The sequence below is a fragment of the Hippoglossus hippoglossus genome, chromosome 11 (genome assembly GCF_009819705.1).
Source record: "Hippoglossus hippoglossus isolate fHipHip1 chromosome 11, fHipHip1.pri, whole genome shotgun sequence".
NCBI classification, from domain to species: domain Eukaryota; kingdom Metazoa; phylum Chordata; class Actinopteri; order Pleuronectiformes; family Pleuronectidae; genus Hippoglossus; species Hippoglossus hippoglossus.
In genome coordinates, this window is record NC_047161.1 from 12,659,460 (window position 1) to 12,684,752 (window position 25,293).

Below are 25,293 nucleotides of genomic sequence, written 5' to 3' on the forward strand. Positions count from 1 at the left end.
TTGGTGGTGGGGGGTTGTCCTCTGCAACATAAATTAGATTCCATTTTGTAGAAAGGGGCCATTATTATTCATTAGGCCTATTCATGAATTACTTATACTAACAAGAGCATTTTTGAATGATTGACCGAATGCATGTAAACACATTAAAGGGGTAGTTCACCCAAAAATGAAAATCCACTCATTATCTACTCACCACTATGCCGATGGAGGGCTGGGTGAAGTGTTTGGGTCCACACAACACTTTCAGGGTTTCAGGGGTAAACAATGTTGAAGCCAAATCCAATACAATTGGAGTAAATGGCGACCTCTTCTTTAAACGTAAAAAAACGACGGATATAAACATGCCTCTATACCGCTCCTGTGGTGTCATCCAAGTGTCCGTAATCCCCGACATTCAAATTAGACTCGAAACGGTGTCATTTACACCAAGTTCACAAAGTTTATGTTCCAGCAGGCACCGTTTCTCAAAATGAAGACATTTATTTCCCATAAGAAATACTTGTTGTTTATAGCGTCATATTTCAGCTACACAAACATGCACAAAACCATATTTTCCTATTGTATATAGATCTTTTTTCAGATCTTACTGCGGTATCATCACTGGTCAACTATTCATTCTAACCTCTAAAATGTTAAAATCATCTATAGATCTCTGACCTTTCTTTGTTTTCAGACTATATCTCATATTTAGGTGTAATAACACAAGGAAAGACTTTGATTTGTGGGTCAGCCACCCCTCATATACTCTTCACCTCTGTCAAAGGATGAGACACGTGTGGTATATACTGATGTGCCTTTGCTGCTATCTAGTGTTTACCTTGAGAACACATTGCTGCTGGACCTGTGTCTCAATTCTGCGATTTGCATTGAGAAAATAGATTCTGACTATTTTAATTTCAACCGTGGTGGAGGAAGTCTTAAACTGTGATGGAAATCTGAAAATACAAGAGGCCGTATTACCAAATTTGTGTATTTTATTGAGAGCTTTCTGCAGAAAGGATCAACACAGAGAGTCACAGGGATCTCAAGAGTGTTGATGGAGAACAGTCAAATGCAAGCATCTTATATAGGAGAACTGAGGCTGTTGTCTGAGCCAGTTCAGACTGGTTCTGTAGGCGCAGTTTGAGACACAAATTAAGACACAGAAAATTGATTTGTATAAGTTTCCTTTGAAGATAGAGCAAACAAAAAACAAGTCCTCGGACAGTCAATAAGTCATTGAAAGGTCATAAAAGATTCCGGTCACAGACAGTTCCGGTCATTAAAGGACATGAATCTCTTTGGCATATAGAAACATTTCAGAAACAGCTGTATCTCAGTCATCCAGCTGGCAGAGGCATGCCACCCCACGGTTGATCCAGTGTTTCTCTGGCTTGTCAGAGGGCAGCTCGATGGACATGACGTAGTTGGTGGAGTGGCCTGTGGTGGACAGGGTCCCTCTACGAGCGCTGGTTTTGTACACGGGAGAAACGTAGAGGTTCTCATGTTTGAAATCGGCCATCACACCGGGTCTGAGCTTGATGATGGGTATAGAGTCAAAGAGGATCTTGGGGAGGGACTCTCCAATGACCATGTTCTCCCTGTCCCAGCGTGCACCCTCCATGAAAAGGCCCTTAACGTAGGCTCCATCCTCTGGCTTCTCGTCCATGTGGGTCTCCGCTTTGGTCACCTGGTAAACGATGCAGAGTATTACTCAAAAAATACCTATGATTGGGAAAGTACTGAGAAAAGTAGAAATTTCGTACCTCAAATTCAAAGCCAATGAAGTCTATGGGGATGGTGTACTTCCTGGCAAAATTCTGAGACACTCCAGTTAGAAATGACTGCGTGAAGTAAAAACCAGAGAGCCAGAAGACTGTAGGCGGGCCGTCATCTATCCAGTCCTGTTAAAACACACATTCAAGCACATCTATAGTTATGAGCATATTGAAAACAAGCAACGTCATTCATGGTCTAGACATTAAGTGCTGCGTCACCTAAATTTATAGAATTATCTTGTGCTATATTTAGAGAGGAGTTTATTCTTATACATGTAGATTATGAGGCTTGCATTTTGTCTTTAAATACTAAGTATGTGTTTTGTCGATATTTCCAGTCAGATTCTAAATGTGTTCTTTTGATTCAAGGTCTGTGTGACCTGAAAGAGCCATAATTCTTACTTGTAGGAACTGCAGTCTGGCTAATAGATCGCACACGTAGCTCCCCATTGGCTTGAGAGAGGGGTACGACTTGGCTGCCCATGTGGCGGGCACCTTGCCCACCAGCATGCTGTTAAAGATGTTCTCGAGCTCTGCAGACATAACAATCTGGCCCTTCAAAGCTTTCTGGATGTTCACCAGGCTGACCCGCACCACATGTGTGAGTCTGACAGGAAGAGAGAGTGACTCAGAATCAGGAGCATCCAGACATACGGATGAACATTTGAATTAGTCATAATTAAAGTATTTTGCAAGCTGAATTGTTGATTACACAGCAACACACGTACCTGTTGAAGCGGATTACTTCCTGCCTCAAAACAGTATTCATAGACTCCTCATACGTGACAGGGTATTTCTCTATTATCATCTTTACGTCAAAGTCAGCTGGCAGCTTCGACAGGATGTCCTCTGCAAGCTCATCCACGACTTCCTACAATATCAACAGAAGACAGATGAAGGTTGTATATCAGACAACACGTTTACACACACACTGTTTCCTCTGGGAAACAAGCCAAAAAGGTCTGTCTGCTTGCGGTGCAAACCTGAGGAGACTTAGCCCCGCCTCCCATCTGCCTGGGCAGAGTTAATAGAACTCCATCCAGAAGCTGATTGGTCTCTTGATTATCCTTTGTGATGTCAGCATTGCTGTGGAGTCCAAACACGCAAGGATCGGCAGAAATCGGCAGATTGCGAATGTACTTCACGTATGTCTGGAATAAAGAATGTCATTGGATAAAATGAATTTCTATATCAGATAGGATGTTTATAGGATTACTTAATTTATGACACTAATCTTCAACAGTGGGAACCCTAACCCCCCCCCTAGATTTAATTCCTGACAAATACTGTATAGTGGGTGAACTGAAATCACCATACTGCTGTGTTTTTTTATTGTTTATTAATGTTGGACTTGGCAGCTGCACACTGTATCATTAATTAAGAACTTAGCAGAGATAATACCTGATAGGGGCCATGAGCTGGGACGTAATACAGATCTCCCTCACACAGGAGATGGCTTTCCTGCTCTATCACCTCCCAACTGTAGAAGATGGAGAGAAGCGAGAGCAGCAGTCGTCTGTCTTTGTCATCTGTCACTCTGCCTCCATAGTTGCATTCACCTTTGAAAAGAATAAAAGCAATCATCAAAACCAAAGAGGAGGGGATATTTATGTGATGCTTACTGACAGGTTATAATTCAAGTTTTGAATCATGTTAGACGTCAATGTAAAGAGAGAACCATAGACAAAGGTCACTGACCACATTGTATGAGCTGTGACTTGGAAACTTACTATGAGAATTTTTTTTTAGAAATGTAATAAATTCTAATAATATTAACTCTAAAAACTGAGGATATCACTTTACTGCCCATGTCACTGGTGCAAATAAATGGCCTGCTGTGTAAACAGCTTTGTCACCTGTAAGATATGTGAGGGCTGCCAGTGGAACCTCAGCATACTCATCCAGGAACATCTGGATCTGCCTCATGCTGATCCTCAGGTCAGACTCATTGAACTCGTAGGGAATATTCCAACCTGAAGAGAGAATGGAGAAAATAGGGTAAGGGTTTATTTTTCTCCGTTATACTAATATGACTTAGAAAACATAATAATTTTCTCTTTCATACTAATATATAAACTATATTGAAGATTTTGTTTAATTTTAGTTTTGTATTATATTTTTGGTTACATTTGGGTTCTACCACACCCCACACATTTTTTCCACATTTTATTTATGCCTTTTGTAGAATAAAACAAAATAAAAAAAGAGCAACAGGGTATTTAGAACAAATATGGATTAAAGCTATGATAAGCAGACTCCGATTTGCAGAAAATGCTTCAAAATAAAATATGTAAAGGCTTTAATAGCAGATAAATGTATTATATGTCTTACCCAGAGGTCCAAAGTTCCTCCTTTCCTGTACCAGTGCATGGAAGAAAGTGAGACCAAACAGGAGCTTCTGCCAGATGTCTTGTTTCTTGGAGCTGACAAAGAAGGCGGGGTCGGAGATGGGGTGACTCAGGTAAGAGCGCAGCAAGTTGGCTCTTATTCCTTTAGGGGGCTCATTGGTCATCTTCAGTCCATTCTGCAGGATACTGACTGGAAACTTGTCGGACGGATAACTGGTTAACCACAACCTGGGAAGAAAGGTAAAGATGCTTGGCTTTAGCATGCTCACCATGAAAGAAAGACGGTTTTCAGGGAAGTTCGCTGTGTAGAATCTGTTACCTAAAGTTAGGGTGTGTGTTCTCTGGGGTGATTGATTCCTCACAGATCCTCTCCAGAGCGGGCATCCAGCTGGTGCACAGGTGGCAGTTCTGAAGTACCACCCAGTTCCCCTCTTTGATGGCTTTGGCGATCATCGCAGCTGCTATGGGTCCCTGTCCCTGCCCGAGGGAAATGGTTTCGGTCTTACCGCCCCCCATGTCTACGTCATCAGCAAACTTCAGCAGACCTGAAGGAACACGGCAAGGATACATTATTGACTTTTTCAAATCAAAAATAAATGAATTAGTAGATTAGGAAAAGGTCTTTGGCTAATCACCTGCAGTTGGATCAGATCCCGCCGACAAAATAAAGATGAGAGGAGAGCAGCAGTTGGAGTCTTTGTAGCTCCCTGCCAGGTCAAAGGTTGGTGGTTCGATGTAAGCCTGTCCCATGTTGTCTACTATAAAATCCTGCACTGCTGGAACCAGCTTATCTGGCCTGTAGCATCTGATCACAACCATTCGGTCCATCCCCACCAACTCACTCCACTGGTCAGGCAACTGCTCTTTATGGGGCTGTCCTGAATCATAAATCTTCTTCCATTTGGAGATGTGCTCTTGGACGTGTTCAAAGAAACCATCCAGGTTTGGAAGTTTAGAGGCCCTGACAATCTCGGACCAAGATTTGTCAGACAGCCACTCTGTAGCAGGGTTGGGATAAGGGTTGTCCAACGCAACGCCACCTGTCAGGAGGAAGCGCCAGACTTGGTCATCAACCTGGCCCTTACCCTGCATTATGCCTATGGTGAGCAGCAGGGAGAAGAGCAGCTTATCCTTCTCAAAAAGTGAGCGGCACACGTTATTGTAGATGCAGAGGGTAAAGTACTCCACAATCTTGTCGATTCTCTCGGTCAAATCATCACTCTTTACGCTCTCGGAGATGGAATACACGTAGAGGTTGATGAACCAGGTGAGGGAGTACTGGTACATAGGCTCGATGTTGGCCAATTCTGAGATGCAGAAAAACAGGATGGACGAGTGCTCAGCCACAGGACGGTAGCCCATGCGAGTGTCATCGATCTCTTTCTCAGTGACACTGGAAATTTTTTGCTTCTCAGATATCTCCTCTGAGAGAATCTTGGAAGAAGACAGGACCTTAATTGCTGTTTCGTCCTCCAGAATGTTCCCTTCAGAGGAAGAGAGCACTTTCAGGATCTTATCCTCGATTTCTTTCAGCTGCTTGTTGTTGGCAGCACTCTCCAGAATGAGCTGGTTCTTCTTCTCTTCCAGCTCAGGTTTCTCTTTGGCCACTACAAGCCCTAAAAGCTGGTCCTGTAAACCCTGGGGAGTGATCATAAAGTTCAGCAGACAGACTTTGACAGCCACCTCAGGAAGATAGTGAGGGTTCCTCAGTCCAGTGGTCATGTAGAACGAAAAGTCTTTAGAATATTCCACAGTATTCTCTCCTATTTTCATGTACTCCACACCCTGCTGTTTGAAGGTTTGCTTCAGCAGCAGAGTCTCAAGCACAGGATCAAGTTCCTCTCCAACATTCTCCAGAAGAACCGGAGTACCAAACTGAATGCAGTTCTCCAAAACTTTCACATAGTTTTCATCTGACATTTTGATGACAGTGAGCTTATTTGCCTTCTCCATGTTCTTGATCCACTTGTTGGCCTGACCTTGAGGGTCAATCATTAGGGGCCAGCGACGGGAGTTAAACACAATGATACCATTGTCTGTTGAGAAGGAGTCGACTGGCAGCCCAGCGATCTGCCACGCCCTGATGGCCACCTGGTTACCCAGGGTGCTGCTTAGGGTGAAGTCCTCCATGCAGGGGATTTTCTTCTCTTGGCAAAGGACGTGCCACTGTTCCTGACACTCTTTGCGGTAATCTACTGTAAAAGCCCCAAGGTAAGATACAGATGCTGAAGAGAGGAGTATGTCACCTGTCAGGTTGGTGTATCTGCAGAGGGAAAATAGTACCAATATGATTTATGTTAAACTTCAGGAACACTACATCACACATCATCATTAATACATGAACCTGCATGATAAGTATGTTTTGAATTACCTAATCCCTAGTTGCCTTGCAGCCTCGGTCCACCTGTCCTTCTCTCCTCCCAGTCCTCCAATCAGCTTCTCTGCCCTGATCAGCTTCTCAGAACACAGCTCAATGTTCTCTTCCAACTCTTTCTTCTTCTTAATCATGGCCGCCAAGTCATCATTCAAGCTCTGCAGTCTGTCCTCTACTTCCTTCAGTTCAGCCCTCTTCACTGACAACATTGCCATCTGTACCGACAGCTCCTCCTCCGCTTGCTTCAACCTCTCCTTCTTTGGGGCCACGACTTTGGATATGCGCTCATACACTTCCATCGCCCGCACCCATTTACAGAGGCCCTCGCAAGCCGAGGAGACATTCTTAATAACAGAGGGCTGGAAGTCCTCGTTGTTGATAAACTTATCTCTGATTTTCTTTATGTTGGCAGCAGGGATGTTGTCTTTGTCGTAGGTTTTGAGGCCATCCAAAAATTTCAGGTCTCCCAGGAGTTTCTTGGAAGGGCCCCAGTAGTCATCAACCATCTTACCTGTAACACAAACACTTGATGTACTCAATCTTACAAACATTACTGCACACTATGCATTACGAAGATTCATTCAAAGCTTAAAATATTTTACCTGAGCCACTAGCATCCGGTTTTCTCTCAGGTTTAATGCCCTTCATGATACAGATAGACTCCATGACTAGTTTGACTAGACCTGGTGGGTTCTGCATCGACTTAACTACTGTAATGTCGGAAGGTTTTAAGGTGTCCAGGGCTGACAGGGCAGCTGCCAGTGCAGGCAGTGCTTCTGCCAGGTCTCCCTCACAATCATCCTGAAAGACAAGTGGTATAATCAATCTCTAAATATGTACATAGCTACAAAATGCAAAATGCTTTCTGATAAGCAAAATATGCCATTGCTATACCTTAATGGCTTGCGCTGCTGCTGCTGCGTCATTGGCCACTTTCTCATCTGCAGACACTAGTTCTTTCTTGGCGTCCACCTCAACTGTTTCTGCCTCGATCTTAACCATCATTTTATCTGTCTCAGCTGAGGTCTTGATGAGCTCTGGCTGCAAAGCTGTTAGCTCCAGCTGCATCACTGATACCTGTAAACATTATGAAATGATCTTAGGGATGTATCAATACAATTAATTTAGTCGGACAAACAAGTTAACATTCATGGTGAATTTACTTTAAGGGATAATTCACCTGGGATGCAGCAAAGTCCAGTTTCTGGAGACCGATGATGTAGCGGTTCCTCACAGAGTCAACTTCATTCCTCTTGGCTGTAAGCAGAGTCTTGTAGGTGAGGATGAGTTCAAGGTAAGAGGTGGGCGTGACATAGTTGTGTCTCCTCAATCTGGAGAAATACTTTTCCGACATCTCCACAACACTCATCTGGAAGGTCTTGCACATCTCCACCACCCTGTGGCAAGGATAAAAACAACGTGTGGGCAAACTGCACAGTGTTAAGCAGCTGGAAGTACTATTTACTTATTTATGTCCTTACTCTAGTTTGATTTCACTCTCCATTTCCACATCTTCGAGGAACTTGTGGGCCACCATCTCCAGAGCATCATTTGGCCACTCGTGAAACCAGTCGATGGTGCAGCAGTTGATAAGGGAGGGGAACATCCTAAGACGGTTTCTGAATGCGTCGCCGATGGGGCTCATGGCTGTGGAACACAACGATTCACAGTTACAACAACTTTGTAAAACTTGAAAAGAAAAACGAGACATGTTCCTACCTACCTAGTACAATATGAAGGTTGGCCTTCACACGGTCGATAAAGAAGTTGTACATTGAGAGTGGAGTTGCATCGATCTTTTTCCCTTCCATCCGAGCGATTCCCTGCATTTTGTCAATGATATCAGCACGTTCATCAGCAGCAAAGATGTTCGGCACATCACCGGTGTTAAGCAGCATGTTGACGTCTTCCAACATGGCCTCATCCTTAATTTGGCTGTCGTTAAACAGGAACACTAAGCTCTTGCCCTCGATGCCTGCTTTAAGCATTATTATTTTGAGGTCATCACGCCAGTCTGACAGGCTGTAGTTTTTGGTCAGCTCAATCTGGAACAAGATGTAATCATTAATGAAGGTGCCCAGCTTGGTGGCGCTCTGACGCCCTGAGCCACCAATGCCAACGAGCAGAAGGTGTCCGTTGTCTTGTTTCAGCACGCGGCAGATGCGGGAAATGTGCTCGATGGCAAACTTGAACATAACAAGAGACATGGGCGTCTTGCTGAGGTTATTGTACTCGTCCAGGTAAAACTCCATCACTTCTTGCAGAGCTTGCAAGTCTGTGATTTCATCGTAGGCCTTAGTGTCCGAATCAGGCTTGCCATAGTCACCAAAGAGCAAGCTACGGATGCTCTCATCCACCACATTGCCATCTGGGCTGAGATGACTCAGGAGCTGGATAAGGATAGAAGAGATTTAGGATTAAACACAAGAGCTACAGTATTTAATCTTAACATCACTACATTACACAAGGTAGCAGCTTCTCCAACCAATTGTTTAGTGTTTTTAAAAGCTTTGTGCCTGCAGTGCTGCTCAGTAGCTGACTTAAAGTTCATTACATGTAGTTGTCAGGGATCCTGTGCAAAAATGAATCACATACAAAAGAGAAACAGGTGTGCGTGTGTGTTTATGTGTACGTACGCACCTTTTCAACACTCAGATCAAAATAGTTCTTGGTCCTCTCTTTGACAATGCCAAAGAACATCTCTCTGTCGCTGTGGTCAATGAGTCTGTCGTAGAAAACACGGTAAACCTCGTGGATCCACAGGCGGATCAGTTTGTCTCCATCCTGACATTAATGGACAAAATATATGAAGAAGAGATGTTAGATCAATTCCCAACAATTTGTTTAAACATTTCCCCTATTTTTTCCGCTCTTACCTGCATGTGTGTGTGTGGAGTCAGGAGTACACCACGTATGACTCGAGCAAAGTCTCGCAGGTTAAAGATGTAGTGGGATTTAGAGGGGGTGGGCAGGAAGCTGTCGATGGTGTCCTTATAGACTGCCATCGTGGCCTGGATCATGATCTTACCTAGCCTGGGACATGAAGCAAAATATGCATTTGGAACAAAGATAATTCATAGCATTCCTCTATTGTACAATGTTAAAAAATATATCAGTTACCTGCTGAAAGAGGCATCAAACCCTTTGCCGAAATGCCAATCAGTGATGGAGCTGAAGATCTTTGTCAGTGTTTCGTCCTCAAAGCAGTTGATAGAGACGACGTTCAAGTGACGAGTTAAGCGGCCTGGCATTTAAAAAAAAAAAAATTAATCAAAGTTTAAGTGCTGCTTCCTCCACCAAAGTCCCTAACCTATTATTTCAACATACCTGAAATGTCATTCTTCCCACCACCAGGAGGCGCCATTGCGGACATAAACAGCACATCCACTATGTTCAGTCTGGAGGTGTCCTTCCTGTCATACCAGTGTCGGTGGTCAATCCACTGCCTGAGCAGTTCAATTGGGGGCTGGGCACCATAGATTTCTTTAGCTGGCATGTTCAGGTCATCTGTGGAAAAGGGGTAACTTTACCTTTGATCTGGACATTAAAATTAATAACACTTACACACTTACTCTCGTGTGATATCCTCTTTCAATAATACTATTAAGTAATTACCAACATAGACGACACACTTCTTTCCCACAGGAGGTCCAAACACGCCCTTCCTTCTTCGGTCCAGCTTTGCCATGATGATATCTTGGCTCTGATTGGCTGAGGTGCGGGCTGAGAAGTTGATACAATTAGGCGTGTACTTCTCCTTAGGCAGCTCTACCAAGAAGCTTTGGTTGATGACAGATTTGCCTGTGCCGGTGGGCCCCACAAAAAGCGTGGGTACTTCATGCGCAAGGTAGGTCCGCAGGAAAAAGAGCTGACGCGCTGTCTCCACGGTTGGAATGATGAGATCTGACACCTGGCAGAGAAAAAAAAATTGTTAAAGGAATCATGGCCTGCAGCAGAAACCTCCGTGACCTAAACATTCTTACATTGGCTCCGGCTGGGATGACGTTCTCTGCATTTGAGATTGAATCAGTCCATACGTTCCACTGTCCTTGCCCCTCTTTATGGAAGTAGTAGTCATAGACAGTGCCTACAGAAAACAAAATATGCATTAAAGCAAATATTTCAATTGAGATAACTATATATAATACATCATTATTGTGGACATTTTCTGACCTCTCTCAGGAAACATGTTGTTCTTTTTAAGTGTGACACTCGTCGGCCGAGGGTGTTGATCATCCGAGCCCATGATCAGATTGCGGAAGAAGATATCAAACTTCTTGCGACTGTCCCCAGTGATGGTTCCACCCAGAGTCCACACCACCGCAAACAGAAACAGTCCCTGCAGCCACATGGTTGTCTGCATACCGGACAGATCCTGTGCGCCATCCGTTCCTGATGCAGAAATTTCATCTAGCCATACAGAAGACATGAACGTCAACAAACACACTGAGAAAAAAATGCATTGATTGTTCAATAAATGATCAATGAAATGTAATTATTACTAACCCAACAGGCAGGTATAGAGCCTCATTAGACTATAGGCCAAGTGGATGGGAGATGTATGTATGACAAAGCGACACTCCCTGTCTATAAAGTCCAGACACGGCTGAACTAACCACTCAAACATGTCCAATATCTGTGGGATGTTAAGACCAAACAAACAGAATTCAGACACATCATATGAGATCATAAGAAAAGAGACATAAAAGGCCTCAATGAGCCAATTGTGCATGTGTGTCATTTCACCAGCTCTCTGTGTTCAGAGTTCAGGCTTTCAGGCAGAGTGTTCATGTAAGAGTCTCTGAGAGGAGTCCAGCCCAACTGGTGAGGTTCCATGTAGATCATTCCACACCTTCAGACATAAGGTTACATGTAAAAAAAAAAATACACTAACTTTGAATAAAGGTTTCAGAATATATTTATCTGATTCACATACCTACTGACGGTAGCTGGAGAGGCTTGCTCCAGGTCAGCAGTTTCAAAGATCAGACTCATCTTGGCACTCATCTGGATGATCTCACCGCTCATCAGACAAAGCTAGCGGCAAAACGAGACAATAAGACAGGATTCTCATTTGACTGTGCTAAATCAAAAGGTAAAGCCTATACATATCGTGAATATTCACACAATACCCACAATGTCATGATAATCTGTTTTTAAACGACGAAGTCATCAAAACGGGTAATACCTTCTTGTTGTCGTCCAGCACAGTGTTCATGTTCTCAATCCAGACAGCATCAATGGGCCCATCAAAGACGATCCACTGTCGATTCTCTGAGGTGGAGATGGCCTGATCCCTGTAGGAGGTGGCCAGGACACCGTCAGACCACTCGTGGCTGACAGGATCGAAGCAGCCGTACAGTTGTCCCATGGTGATGGACTTTGGGTTGATGATGCAGTAGTTCACAGCAAACTCATCCATCAGATTGGCTAAATGATGAGAATTAGAGGGAATAAACAATGATACAAACTAATAACAAAACAGTAAAAGCTATAAATTAAATTATATCTATTAAACAAAAGTTGTGTATTATTGACTTGTTAGGATCAAAAAGTAATACACTACCTTTGTAAAGGTCTCCAAGGGCAGCAGCAAGGATCTTATACGCACACGTTTTTCCTCCAAGAGGCTCCCCTACTATCATAAAGCCATGGCGTACCAACATCATCTCATACACCTACACATAGAGAAAATCACAGTACACTTATTTGGTTGAAGTATAACAACTAGCCAATCAATGTTTATGATTGTTAAGCTCCTCCTTAGTACCTGGATAATTTTGCCAATGAACCATGGGACAGGCTGAAGGTTGAGCTTAGCGATGTTGTCATTGAGAGCCTTGAGGAGGAGATCATAGTCTGGCTTTGGAAGGACAATCCCTGGGAATAGATCAGAGATGATACCCTGTGGGGCAGCAGATGAAGATTTCAACAGAATAATTAGTAAACCAACTGAGGCACGTGTAGAAAAAGTAAACAAACACTTGCTGGGAAGGTCTTCAGGTCCTTTTGTATAAAATGTGTCACCTGAAACAGAGGAACATCCTGCGCGAGAAACTTGGCCATGTTGACGTCCATCAGTGCCCTGAGCAACAGCACGCTCTCGTTCTCCTCCGGGTACTTCAACTTCAAGTTCCCTGCTGCCGTCAGCACAGACTTCACAGCTCGCATACCGTAGTCATAGTGGTGCTGGGAGGACAGCTGCTCGGAGCACAAACGGTAGGTGGCCACAATCTTCTGGGACAGACTGTCAATGAAATTTGAAAGATTTTTGTTTGTTTTATGAACTAAACTAAATATTTCGTAAAAAGGACATTTTCTATTCATACCTGCGAGATTCAATGAAGCCCATGGAGTATAGTGAGATTTCGCCAATGAGACCATAGTCTGGAACCATCATAGCCACTGTGCGGAAAAGAACCTACAAGAGAGGATTGACGGGTGTACGTCCATTCTCAGCATTTTATTGTCAACAGCAGAATATTTAACTTTCTTACTTGTTGCATATTTCTCATTACAGGTGGATCCATTTAGTGCTACAATGATGTACCTTCAGGTTGTCAGGAAGCTCGGCCCGGCCAGCATAACCAGGGTTCATGGTGATGAAGACAGAGCAGGTTGGGTTGAGTGACAGCTCTGTCCCCTCAAAAAGGAAGGTCTTCAGGTCCTTGGCAATGGCCTGTTGTATACAGAGGACCTGCTGAGCCACCACAGACAGCACCTCCACCTGTGACCCATAAAAACATGTTGGGTAAAAGAGATTTTTGTGAAGGTTTTGCAATAAACTGTAATAAATGATCACAATACATTCATAAAACAAAGCTTTGAGTTTGAGTTGATAATTGCAATGTGACCAAATGTGACTGAGAAATGAAAATAATGATAAACAGCCATCGATCTTGATCATTAATTTACATGGAACTAAAATATATTTCACACATTAAATCATATTTATTATTCTAAAGATTGAATTGCTTAAAAACTATAAGTATTGTAAAAATGTGGAAAAAGGCCAATATGGCCACTAAAGTCAAAATGGCGGGCTTCCTGTTGCTTTTTTCCAATTGCACCTCTGACCTTTTTTGTTTGTCTTGTCATGATACACCTGGGCTACGATTTTTGTGAAGATCGGTGAAAGCTAACTGAGGGGCTTTTCCTTAGATGGCGCTGTTGAGCCATTTTTCCACGCCCATTTCAAATTACTCCAGAATACAATTACTTTTTGGGGTTTTGAATTCCCTGCAAACTTTGGTAACAATTTGAGCATGTCTAGGCCCTGAAAAAGCCCCAAAAGGGAAATACAAATCCTTCGAAATACAATAGGGCCTCCCACCGGAGGTGCTCGGGCCCTAATTAATCAGATATTTATGTATTAATCTTACACCACTGTGTATATAAAACTTGTTTGGGTAAAATTTAACATATACACAGTTTTGATTGCTGTAACAATGGTAGAGCTCACCTCAATCCGATTGAACTCATCAAAGCAGGCCCAGGCTCCAGACTGAGCAAGTCCTTTGAAGAACTTACTCATGGCCTTGTAGTCCAGCCCATCGGAACAGTTAAAAACCACACACTAGAACCAAACAACAGGTGTAATGTCAGAACAATGAAAAAACTAAGTAAAACACACTGTACAGATCAGTGTTTTACTGATAACAGCTTTGGTATACCTGTTTAGCCAAAGCTTTAGCCAGATCTTTCGTGGTCTCAGTCTTGCCAGTTCCTGCAGGACCCTCAGGAGCTCCTCCTAAGTTCAACTTCAGAGCCCCCATTAGAGTTCTGTGGCATTTAACCAAATGAGAAGATGAAGATCGTTGGTACTACCTTTATTTTTGCAGCTCTCCATCGACAGGTAAAAAGAACTAACTATACCTGTAGCAGCGGTCTGTGAGTGGCGTGATGACCAGACGAGAGGAGTTTCCTAGATATTCGTAGCCATATTTCAGGCATGTAGTGATCATGCGGAGCATCACATCACCACCCTCCCAGAAGTAACGCAGCTGAGAAATCCAGGCAAAATCATTCAGCGTGGAGATGCGGTCCTCTGCCAGTTGGGCCACCACGTCTCGAGCTTGGCCAAGAAAAGATTTGGATTAGATGAATACACGTTATCCTTTTAACGGTTTTGCCAGGATATTTGATATTTGGATTATTACCATGAACATCGATCACAGTAAGGCCACCGAGGGTCATTCTTGCTCCTCCAGAGAGCTTCCCACGTACTAGCTCCACGATGTCAGAAATCTGGTTGTTACACTTCTCTACATAGGCCTTTGGAATTAAAGGGAGTAAACATATTAGACTACAGTATAATAAATGCAATATATGGTAATTTTACAAGTTGTCTTTCAAAAGTCAGTGGAAGTTCAAATAAAGACTGACAGGCAGGGAGTTGTTCTGGATGGCTTCAGACACTTCAGCTGTCCAAAAGATGGAGGAAGCACAAATGACTACTTGGCCCGGCCACTGCAACACCCACTCCTTTCTGGGCACCTACGGAAAAGAAACGACAACATTAATTAATTACAAAAGAACAAAGAGTAATGATAAACATTCATTTTTTATCACTCTACATATTAATTCTGCTAAAAAAAAACTCCATCCTCATAAAAATCATAGCATTCCAGTAATAACCAAAATATGGTATCAGTTATACCATATCAACATCATCATCAGATTAAAAAATAAAGTGATACATAGAAATAATACCTCTGAATATTGAGTCACTCCCTGATGGATGACATGTCGAACACTCTTCAGCATTAGGTTCTCCACCTGCAGAAGCCACTTCTCCACCATACCCTGAAAATAAAATGAAAACAGTCCAACACATGTTGTTCACCATGTTATCTCCAGTAACTATTTTCTAACGATATATATATATATATATATATATATAACATATACATCCATTTAACATGAAAATATGTGAAATAATGTGAGAACTATTGAGATAATTAACCAAATCTGTCCGTTGTTTACATTGGCTTCGGCTGGGTAGATCTTATCTGTGAAGGGCACAGTCTCCTTCTCAGAGCTGACAATGCCAGTGATCGCCATGTCCTCGGTGAACTCCAGTTTGGCGATGCCCTCGAAACACTTCTTCAGGTGAGGCTGCACACACAGGGGGTCTTTGGTCTGAGACAAAATCTCCAGCAGCTCGTCGTTCGAGAGGAAGAAGAACCTGGGGAAAAAACGATGAGGATGAAGAAGACGGAGGAAACTGACGCAGACACTCAGCAAGACCCTGAAAGTTGTCACCTATGTTTTAAAGCAGTCGGTTTGGACATGTATCTCTCATGCAGTCATGAGTATGTAAAAGCAGTTGTGCAATTTTGTCACAAACTAACACCTTGTTACTTTAACTGAAGACTTCAATGATGAGTATATATAATTTGAGAAGCTTTGAGTAGATTCGTAGCGATTTGGCTTTGAGGAAGAAAATACACATTTTGGGATAGTGAAACAATACCAATAAACTCACAACGCTAGAGCAAATCTTCTTCAACAGCTTACAAACAAAATAGTTTAAATGATTATTAGTCGTATAACTGTTTGTAATGGGAATAAAACCTTGGGAAATATAGCCTCTTCTTTTCCAGGTAGGTATTGAGTCCTTTTTGGATGTCATCTAGGAACACATTGGACTCCTGCAGGCGTGCCAGCATGTTAGTCTGGCTTGTGGCCACCAGCACGTGCGTATCTTTCACCTGGGTTAGAGTGAACAAAGAAGTCAACGTGAAGTACATGAGATCCATTCAAGTGAACTACAACAAGAAACTGTGTGTCAAGAGGATCTTACGGCCTCTGCAATGATATCCTTCCAGTAGCCGTCCACAATGCCAAACTTCCGTCCCTCTTCAGGCATCTGAGCAATGATGTCCTCCGAGCTGAAGATGGGCTCGAGGTAGAGCCAAGTAGACTGACACTGAAGCATGGAGTCCAGGATGTCCTGCATACTCAGCAGCTTATCCTCCCATAGCTGAGGTGAGAAACCACATTATAACAGCTGTCATCTTATAGTTGTGTGTTAGCATTTCTAAGGGAGAGTTTACAAAATGCTTCAACAATCACACAAAAGATAATATGGTCAATGAACTGAACAAAAACACACAAATATATGAAATAGGAGAATGGAGAAAGAAATGCAATACAGAACAAATGTACAATTAAACCAAATGAACCCAGGTCTGTTCAATTTTAAAATGATAAAACGGATTCAGAGGATTTCTGTGTTGTGACTCAGCTTAAAATCATCTCCAAGCCTTTTTTATGGCTTTTGGCTTTTGTGGTGGAATGGCACAACTGAGGTTGTGCTCATTTAGATCAGGAAATTGTATTACTTGTGGCATGAAATTATGCTTGGATTCATTCCCCTGAGACTACCTCTTATTGAAAACACAAGTATAATGAGATATTTTATTGCTTTATGTGGCAGAGCCCCACGCAGAAAATGTTCCTCAAAATCCCACAGACTCAGGTGTTTTTTGAATTTTACCCATTTGACTCATATTATGTTAGAATGATCATTTATACAATAATGTCATCCACAGCTCCCTGTAGGATGTAGACAGTAAAACACCTGTATCCACCATAGAGCAGGAGTGTTGTGTATGGTTCATCTGCAGTGTCTAATTTGAAAGAATTATGTCTTACCTTGCATTCAGTCTCTATTGGCTTAATGAAAGGTGAACCTCGCATGGTCTGAGTCTTGATAATGTGGTCATCCAGGAGCATTTGGATGTCATCCACAGCGGATAAAATACTTGTACCCTATTATTAAGAAATAAAGTGAATTTAGTACAATGTCAATGTACGGTGTGAAAATTCATGGGCAGTTGAGTTAAAGACAGTGACGACAACATGACCGGCATAACAATGACAAGAAAATAACAATGACAGTGTTTAAACATTTCAGCAGTCTATTGTAAAAGTGCAGCATGTGGTAATATGTGTGTGCTTTTCTTACTGTATCTCTGTATGGAGAGAAAGAGAAGCAGAGGTCGCTCCATTCGGCTTTCATATTCTCCATTGATTTTTCTAGAGAATACTCTTTACTGGCTGCCGCTCCCATTTCTTCCATCCTAGGGCAGAGGCAAGAAAAAAAGATCCATCACTTTTTCCTGTCAGGGCCTGTTTTTTTTTATCTTTCTGAGTTCATTTTGCTCTTTACATGTATTCCAAAAAGCTACAATGTAAACAAAGGACATTACTTGTTGGAGAACTTGGACAGCCCCAGGTCCAACATATTCAGCAGTGAGCTGCTCACACCTGGTTTGACTTCAAAACCCACAATGCTGCTAATCTGTAGGCAGACCAAAGTGTCATGAATTATTCACAATGGTTTCATGGATCACAGGAGATGCAGGACACAAAGTGAACCTGGCACTGGATTTCTATCAGCGTCAGAAGATCTAATGAAGCAAAAAATATTAACTCGACCTTCTCCCAGTGGCGGTCTTTGATGCCGGGGTTACAGATGGTTATGAGGATGGGCAGGTGCAGCCTGAACTTGTCTATCTTGCTTTTGAAGCTTTTGGCCACACGACATGACCCAGGGAGACTAGAGAAGGTTTTGGCCAGTTTATACATCATCCTTTGCATGATATCCAGTTCATCAGTGATCTTCTCAGCATCCAGTTGCAGGAAAGGACCTAGGAATGAAATGATAACGCAAGTACGGCGATGTGAAAAAAAACTGTGCATGCTGCTAGCACTTGCTGCGTGCCACTAGTCATGATTTGTTCCATCTAGAGCTTATAAAATGCAGTCACACTGTGGCTATGGCAACAAAAATGTTATCTACCATTCATCCACACTTCAGACTTGTTCTGAAAGTTCAGGGCTGTGCCCCAGAGCTGTTCAAATGGCTGTTTGTTGACTATCATGGTTTGCAGCATTGGGAATTGGCTTTGCTCCTTCTCCAGCAAAGTTTCTTCTGTGTTGATGTTCTGTAGAAGTGACATTGTGTTACTATTTTCAAGCTACCATCCTACTAGTTCTGAAATATGGTTTCCACGATAAATAAATACCTGCATTTTGTTGACTACAAAAGTTATCTATATTGTTCAAAAGAACAATAATCACACATGCGCTAGTGGTATCTAAAACATCTGTAACTGTCCTAGTGCAGTGTCTATTACCTCTAGTTCAGTGACAGCAGACTCAAGGTTGGCAGTGATTTGAGAGAGGGTTTCCACATTGTTTTCTATTTCCTCCATGTTCATCACTTCTTTCTTCTTGAAGGCCTGTATCTCCTTGTCCACCTCCTGCAGCCGCTGGTCAAACTCTAATATCCTGAGACAGTCAAAAGGCGATATAGCAGTTGTTACAGTTGTCGGCTTTTACAATTGGCTTAATATTTACAACATTTAATTAAATAAAACAAATATTTTGCAGTATACTATAAGAGGGAGGTGAGAAGAAGTACAGTAAAAAACAGGACATAGTCGATATGACATTGGCACCACAAAGTTCTCATGTTGAAGGAAGGTGGAGACAAAGAAATTTGTTTCAAACACTACGTTCAAATATGGTGGTTGCACCACAGGTGTGGAAAGTGTCCTTTGCATGAACCTCTTTTGGAGATAGTCCTCAGCCTGTGATCTCATTGCGGCCAGACGAGTCTGGCTGTCGTCAAGCTCAGTCACGATCTGTTTGGGCCACTGGAAAACTCGGGAGTTCAGCCTCAAGTCATCAGCTGGAAAAGTGGAAGAGAAGGAGACATATAAGGAATTTGCTTTCTTGCACTCGTGATACATACTATCATATGGATATAGGGCTTAGGTCTAGCTATTGCATCTGTGGTAGCGTCTGTGTACATTACATGTCATTTCTTTCAACTGTAATTGCAGATACCATGAGAGGTTTCACATACATGGCAGAGTGGCAAAGTCCAAGAGGAAGAAGAGGCGGTATGACGCTTCATGAATCTCATCCATCAGCTTGTAAATGGTCACTTCACTGGTCGTTTTAATGTACTGGTTGAGAGACACCAAGTCCTCTGTAGTTTCTGGGGTGCCTCTGACAGTCTCCATAATCTCCTTATATTTTTGACAGATCCTGGGAGAGAACAATAACTTGTACTTAACATTGAGTCTCTTTTCAAATGTATGCAAACAGGATAATGCATACAGTATGCTGAACCACAGAGTTCACTCTTACCCTATGTTTAACTCTCGGTTCTCTTCCACTTCAAACGTGACGATCTTGTCTTTCAGTTTCTCGGCAAGATCGCACAGGTCTTCATTCAGCTTGTCAGCACACAGACAAAACATGGACAGAGGCACTGTCAGAGGCAGTGAGGCGATCTCCTTCCACAAGAGATTGATGCTCTCGATTTTCTGAAGATTGAAAGGGGGAGATAGGATATGACAGTAAATGCTTCTTGAAAGAGAAGAAAAGGTTTAAAGTAGATTTTAGAAGGAAAGAAAAGGTTTAATTACCCTGGTAGATCCTTCTAACGAGTGCTTCTCTTTGAGGAATACAGATATCTCCTGATTCTCTGTATTGTCCAGTAGATTGCTGTATTTTTGATACACATTCAAATACCTTAAAAAAATGAAATGTAGTTTAAATATTTATTTTTGACAAATAATAATAGTAGTGATAATAATAATAATAACAATAATAATGCAAAGACACATAAATACAGATGATGTTTCATTACTTTTTGGGTCCAACTGTGTTCCTGTTGAAAACATTCTCAACTTCATTGATTACATTTATAACCAACGATTCATCAGGATTGACGGTGCGAAGGTAGAAGTTCTTGATATCGGGAAAGAGGAAACACTCCACCTGGTCAAACAAGCACGAGAAGCACATATTACAGGGGTTGAATAAAAAACAAAATATAGACAACTTTGTTTAATATGTAGTAGTTTGTGGTGCTGAGGGAATGCTGTACCCTTGGTAGCTTCTCAGCACTCTTAATGATTTCCATGAAGGCTCTGTGAATGATGTCCCAACATTCCTGGAAGCTTGGACAAAAGTCAATGCCTGGCTCATCAACCCGTAGCTTAACCAGCAGGACCTGAGTCTGAATGTACTTCATCTCGTCAAAAACCTCTCCAAAGTCATTGCCCTCCTTAAAAACACAGGGCAGACAATGATACGTGAAGTCTGAATTCTTAGAAGCATCAACATGTTGCATACACCCTGTATCATTTCAGCAACCATTTAACTGACCTGATGTATTGTGAAGAAAGAAAGCAGGTCATGTAATGATTGCGTGACGAGGCTTCGGAGCTGCAATGACATGAGAGCTGCCGCACAGTCGAAAAACTCCCGGGCACAAACGGGAGCCTCCTGTTTACTCTCGGGTATGAGCGACAACCACAGGCCCTCAAAGGTCTTAAACAGTGTAGCACAGTGAGGCAGCCACCTAGAGGATGGGTTCAGTTCAGTTGTATACATATATAATAATTTATCATAATAATATAATTTATTAAACAACTATGGGTGTGTAGTGACATAAAATCATAGTGGAAACTCATTTAGAATATTCATATTTAACTGAACTCAAATTCAGAAATGGATTTTTTTATGTCACATAACATAAAAAACACCTGCATAGTTTTTGGTTTCACAGCCAAAATATTACGTCTACTCGAAAAAAGTTCTGCTGCCTTTACCAGTTACTGCACTTTGTCTTTTACTTATTTAATGGTGCGTATGGACATTTATTCATTCCCAGAGAGACTCATAATGTCCCTTGAATTAAGTATGGCTGGCATCGGGTAACCGTGCTGCTGTGGACTATTGGTATCCAAGCAAGTAGAAATTCCAAACATGAAAATAAACAAATAGCAGCCAATTTCAACAAATTAAAACGGTTCACATTTCAGTCACACAGTCAGACATTCTACAGGGCTGCTATGATCTAACTATACAACATGTTTTCAACAAAGGATGCAATGCAATCCTTAAGTGAGGTGCTATGGAAAGTAATCCCCTGAAGAGGCAGCCCGACACGGGTCTAACAAAGTGGACAAGGTGGAAACCTTGAGCCTGAACCTACAACAGGATTAGCAGTCCTGGTTGTGCACACACACTGCAGACCTATACACCAACCAGACAACACTACACTAATTGAGTCTCACTTATAGTCTCGCTGACAGACTGGCTGTTTCCAGACCACCTGGTGAGATGGCATAACTCACTTTTGGTTCAGCTCCTCTCTGGTGTTTTGGCACTGTCTCCGGACAAACGCTTCAAACTCAGATGGCAGGAGGGGGAGGCTGGTGGAGAAGAGGTCCTCAAGTGTGACAAATCTCAAGGCTGAGAAGCTGTAGTAAGAAATGATTAGTTATTATTCGGACATTCTTTTGTCGTTGTATCTGACACCACATCTCTTGTGACAAGGAGCAGCCAGAAGCTCTTGTGATTTAGCTCTAAAGCAATATGAGCAGTATCAGCTGGAGGAAGTATACATTTCCTATGTCAATCCCATTTACTCATTCAGTGAAATGAGGTATTCATTGAATGGACAGTACATTACACGTCTGTATTACCTGTTTAGCCAGACATCTTGCAGTAGGACCATGAGGGGACTGACAGTAAAAAGGTGCTGGGTTTGCCAACCTTGTGCTTCCGTGCAACTAGCTGCCCAGGGCACAGGTGCACGAATCACTCTGCTCGGGAAGGGCCTGGGAATGTTGGATATGGACAGTCGCTGGCATTCAGACGGGTCCATCAGAATGTAGTCCACTGAGAATGAATAAGAGCGACTATAAAATCAGGGTTAAAAATTCAAACTGTATGCTTTAAGTGTCAAAATAAAGCACTGCTGCCAATAATTGATTAATCACTGGAGCTATTGTCTTATACCTATGCTCTTCTTGAGACTGAAGTCATAATTTCTTTTGACCTCCTCTTTCAGGTCAGCCCTCAAAGTCGGGATATTTTTACATGTATCCTCAGTGTCAGGAGGCAGCAGGCGCAGGATGTTCATCATCTGCTGCTCTGGCTGTGGGGCCAGCACTGAACTGGGGACACCATTGGTGATGTAGTACACATACCTCTGTGTGAGAAAAGTCCAGGTCATCAGTGTTAGAAAAACAAGACTCAGAATAATCCAATCAGCTCTGAACTGAATTTGCTGATACTTGCTTCTAAGTCTCTGTCAGAAGGTTCAGCCTGCGTGGCCCTCATCTTCTCCTCTTGGCTGTGCATGATATCCAGCTGCTCTTTTGGACTCATAGGGCGGCTGCTGGGAGGGTGAAGGTTTCTTGTATCCCTGTGAAAGAAAGAACGATTCAGATCAAGTGCTGGAAGATAAACTTATTTATTGATGAACTTAGTTGTTTAAAGGGCATAGCTACCTTCTTTTTGGTCTAATTCCATTTCTCCTTCCCAGTGGTGAAGATGCTAAATGCTTCATTAAGATCAAAATCCATTCTTAGAAGTTTCCAGGCCAATATTAAGTGATCACCAGAAAGCAAAGTAAAGAACAATCAAATTTCAGAAAGGCTTCCCTTTGTCACCTGCAACACGGTGTGAGAAGAGAACTTTAAAGGATACAAGGCTCTGCTGAGGCGCGTCGTCTCTTCTGGAGCTTATTAATTCTCAGGTGCTGGGCATAGGGGCTGAAGTTGTTTGCGATAGACTCACTCGGAGTACGGTTAGGACGCTGCTCTTTAAAAGGAACTGCCACAGTCAAAGACTTGGTCTGAAGGATGGGTGGGTATTTGCTGTGCCTCAAGGCCATCTGAGGTGAAATAACAGAGTGAATGTCAAAGATGGCGGCACACAGGGGTTTACAACTTACATGTACGTATGTAATAGAGTGATTGACATCCTTACTTGATACAGTTCTGAGGGTTCTTTGCTACAAGTTGCTACAAAACGTGGGGGGAAAGGATATCGTCTGCTCTGACTCTGACCACAATCATCCTCCATCTGTAGCGCACACAAAAACACAGAGGATGGCAAAGGGTTATCTTATGAGTTCATAATTTTTTATTTTCTACACAAGGGCAGGTCAATAAATCAATATTGTTAACTATCGCAATGTAATTTTCATCATTGGCAATATGACAAAGGTTCAATTTATATCCATACAATACTTATGTTGTGGTGAAGAGTTTTAACACATTCTATCTACCCTCAGATTGTAAAATGTTTCGTTGTTGTGTTATATGGTAATGTGATAATAATTTATTCATTGTAATGTTATAACAATCATACCTTTCCTGCAGTATTGTTCTAGTTGCACACAATTTGCATGCAAAACGTATACATAGGGTCTTATGTGGCATAGCTCTATATTTATACATTTAATTCCCATCACTCCCATCTGTCTGACCACCTAAAGGTGGTTGTCTGGCCTCCTTGACACATTGCATCCTGCTGACAGTAATTTGTCTTTTATTTACTTTTCTTGCTTTACTGTCAAAGCACTTTCTAAACTCTATATACATAAATACATTTATTAAGGTTAATTTTCAAACTGCAACTGACACAATCACAGTTTTCACAAATTTAAGCAAGCTTAATGTCACCTGTGTCAGTTGCTCCATGTTGCTCAGCTTTTCTGCAGTAAGGACAAGCTCAAATCGTGGCAGCAGTAACTCGTAGAGGCACTTCCGGTGTGAACGGAAACTGCCACTGATAAGTTAAGGCAGCTGCCTTTGTTGCGACACTGTTTAGAGTCAGCTGCCTTTGTTGTCAGCCTTTGCCACCACACTGTTTGGAGGCAGCTGCCACAGTTGCCCCAAGTGTGTGGGGGCAGTTGTCACTGCTGCCACACTGTCTGAGAGCAACTAAAGCTGTTTGTGATTTATTCAATGAGATATATCCTGGTTTATGAAAGTTTATTAGATAGTTTGTTAGCTCTCAGGGGGTGGGACTCAAAATTAATCAAGAAAAGCTCCACATCTATCAGATCCATATGCATGATCTTGGTGTCTATGGATAGGTAAGAACTCAAAGACTGTATTCCCAGTATCAGTTACAGTGTGACTGATACTGTGCATGAGTAAACTGTGATAAACCAAAGGAGAAATGTACATTTGTATCCTTGCCTTTTATTCAACATAAGATAACTCCATGAAAGCAATGATGCACAGAGATGCCACTGCTCATGTAGCAATTTATTGACTACAACTGTACCAAAGTAAATATCTCAAAGGAACAAAGTTTTAGTAACGGTAGGACCAGGCACACTCTCCATTTATATTTATGTTCTCTCTAGGCTGAATAAATGTATTCAATGTTTTTGTGTTACAAGACAGCAAAGAGAGACTCACAAAATGTTGCAGTTGTCCATCAATATTATGCTTAGCTCAATTGATAAAAACACTTCAACAGCAAATAAGAGGTTGTGGTTTCAAAATCAGCTAGAGCTTAATTTAGCTTTTTTTTACTGCTGCTGCTCAATAGAAAATACTGAGTCCTCTTTCTCTCTCTAATAGAGGCTGGATTTTCAGAATAAAATCCTCCAGATAGTTAGAGATAGCTGATGAGCCTCAAGGCACAGGGGGCGCTAGCCCAGTCTCGCTTTCAGAGCACTGCTTTGATGGACTCACCTTCAAAGTAATTTTTCAGCCTGGAGAAGAAAAACGAACAGAGCAGATTCATCCACGCTCTGCGATTGAACAAAAGACAACTGCTGACTGATGCCAGTGAGACTCGGAAGAGAGCTGTGGACTTTTACTACCATCTATACTGTTGAGGAATTTTTGACCATCCTCACACATTACTGTATATGCCCACTCTATGTCTTTCTCCAATCCTCTCTGTCTCACTCTCTCAAAACGATTTTTATAAAATGTTGTAGTAAGGGACCATTACTATTCATGAGGCCTAT

At 42.2% G+C, this 25,293-nt stretch overlaps 1 protein-coding gene across 1 annotated transcript; it reads right to left on the minus strand.

Moving 5' to 3' along the window:
• Positions 1-1,155: 1,155 nt before the first annotated feature.
• dnah3 (dynein axonemal heavy chain 3) lies at positions 1,156-24,004 on the minus strand. The gene is made up of 61 exons (XM_034600333.1): positions 23,987-24,004; positions 23,289-23,384; positions 23,012-23,193; positions 22,596-22,722; positions 22,314-22,506; positions 21,998-22,193; positions 21,647-21,772; positions 20,673-20,868; positions 20,392-20,571; positions 20,152-20,282; positions 19,928-20,033; positions 19,647-19,825; positions 19,360-19,544; positions 19,059-19,182; positions 18,626-18,779; positions 18,289-18,433; positions 17,925-18,136; positions 17,696-17,787; positions 17,452-17,566; positions 17,139-17,255; positions 16,285-16,464; positions 16,056-16,192; positions 15,465-15,666; positions 15,192-15,284; positions 14,865-14,975; positions 14,639-14,753; positions 14,355-14,553; positions 14,153-14,261; positions 13,942-14,055; positions 13,030-13,206; positions 12,809-12,900; positions 12,507-12,726; positions 12,250-12,384; positions 12,046-12,157; positions 11,668-11,909; positions 11,416-11,516; positions 11,226-11,331; positions 10,986-11,115; positions 10,653-10,889; positions 10,463-10,566; positions 10,095-10,389; positions 9,807-9,986; positions 9,600-9,723; positions 9,356-9,512; positions 9,120-9,263; positions 8,203-8,869; positions 7,961-8,126; positions 7,660-7,876; positions 7,374-7,556; positions 7,082-7,280; positions 6,477-6,990; positions 4,741-6,368; positions 4,425-4,650; positions 4,089-4,333; positions 3,614-3,730; positions 3,159-3,316; positions 2,741-2,908; positions 2,486-2,628; positions 2,160-2,364; positions 1,746-1,883; positions 1,156-1,669 (listed from the first exon to the last, which is right to left on the minus strand). Exons 1-61 carry the CDS (start codon positions 24,002-24,004, stop codon positions 1,316-1,318), a joined length of 12,018 nt encoding a protein of 4,005 aa, XP_034456224.1. The 3' UTR covers positions 1,156-1,315.
• Positions 24,005-25,293: the final 1,289 nt, after the last annotated feature.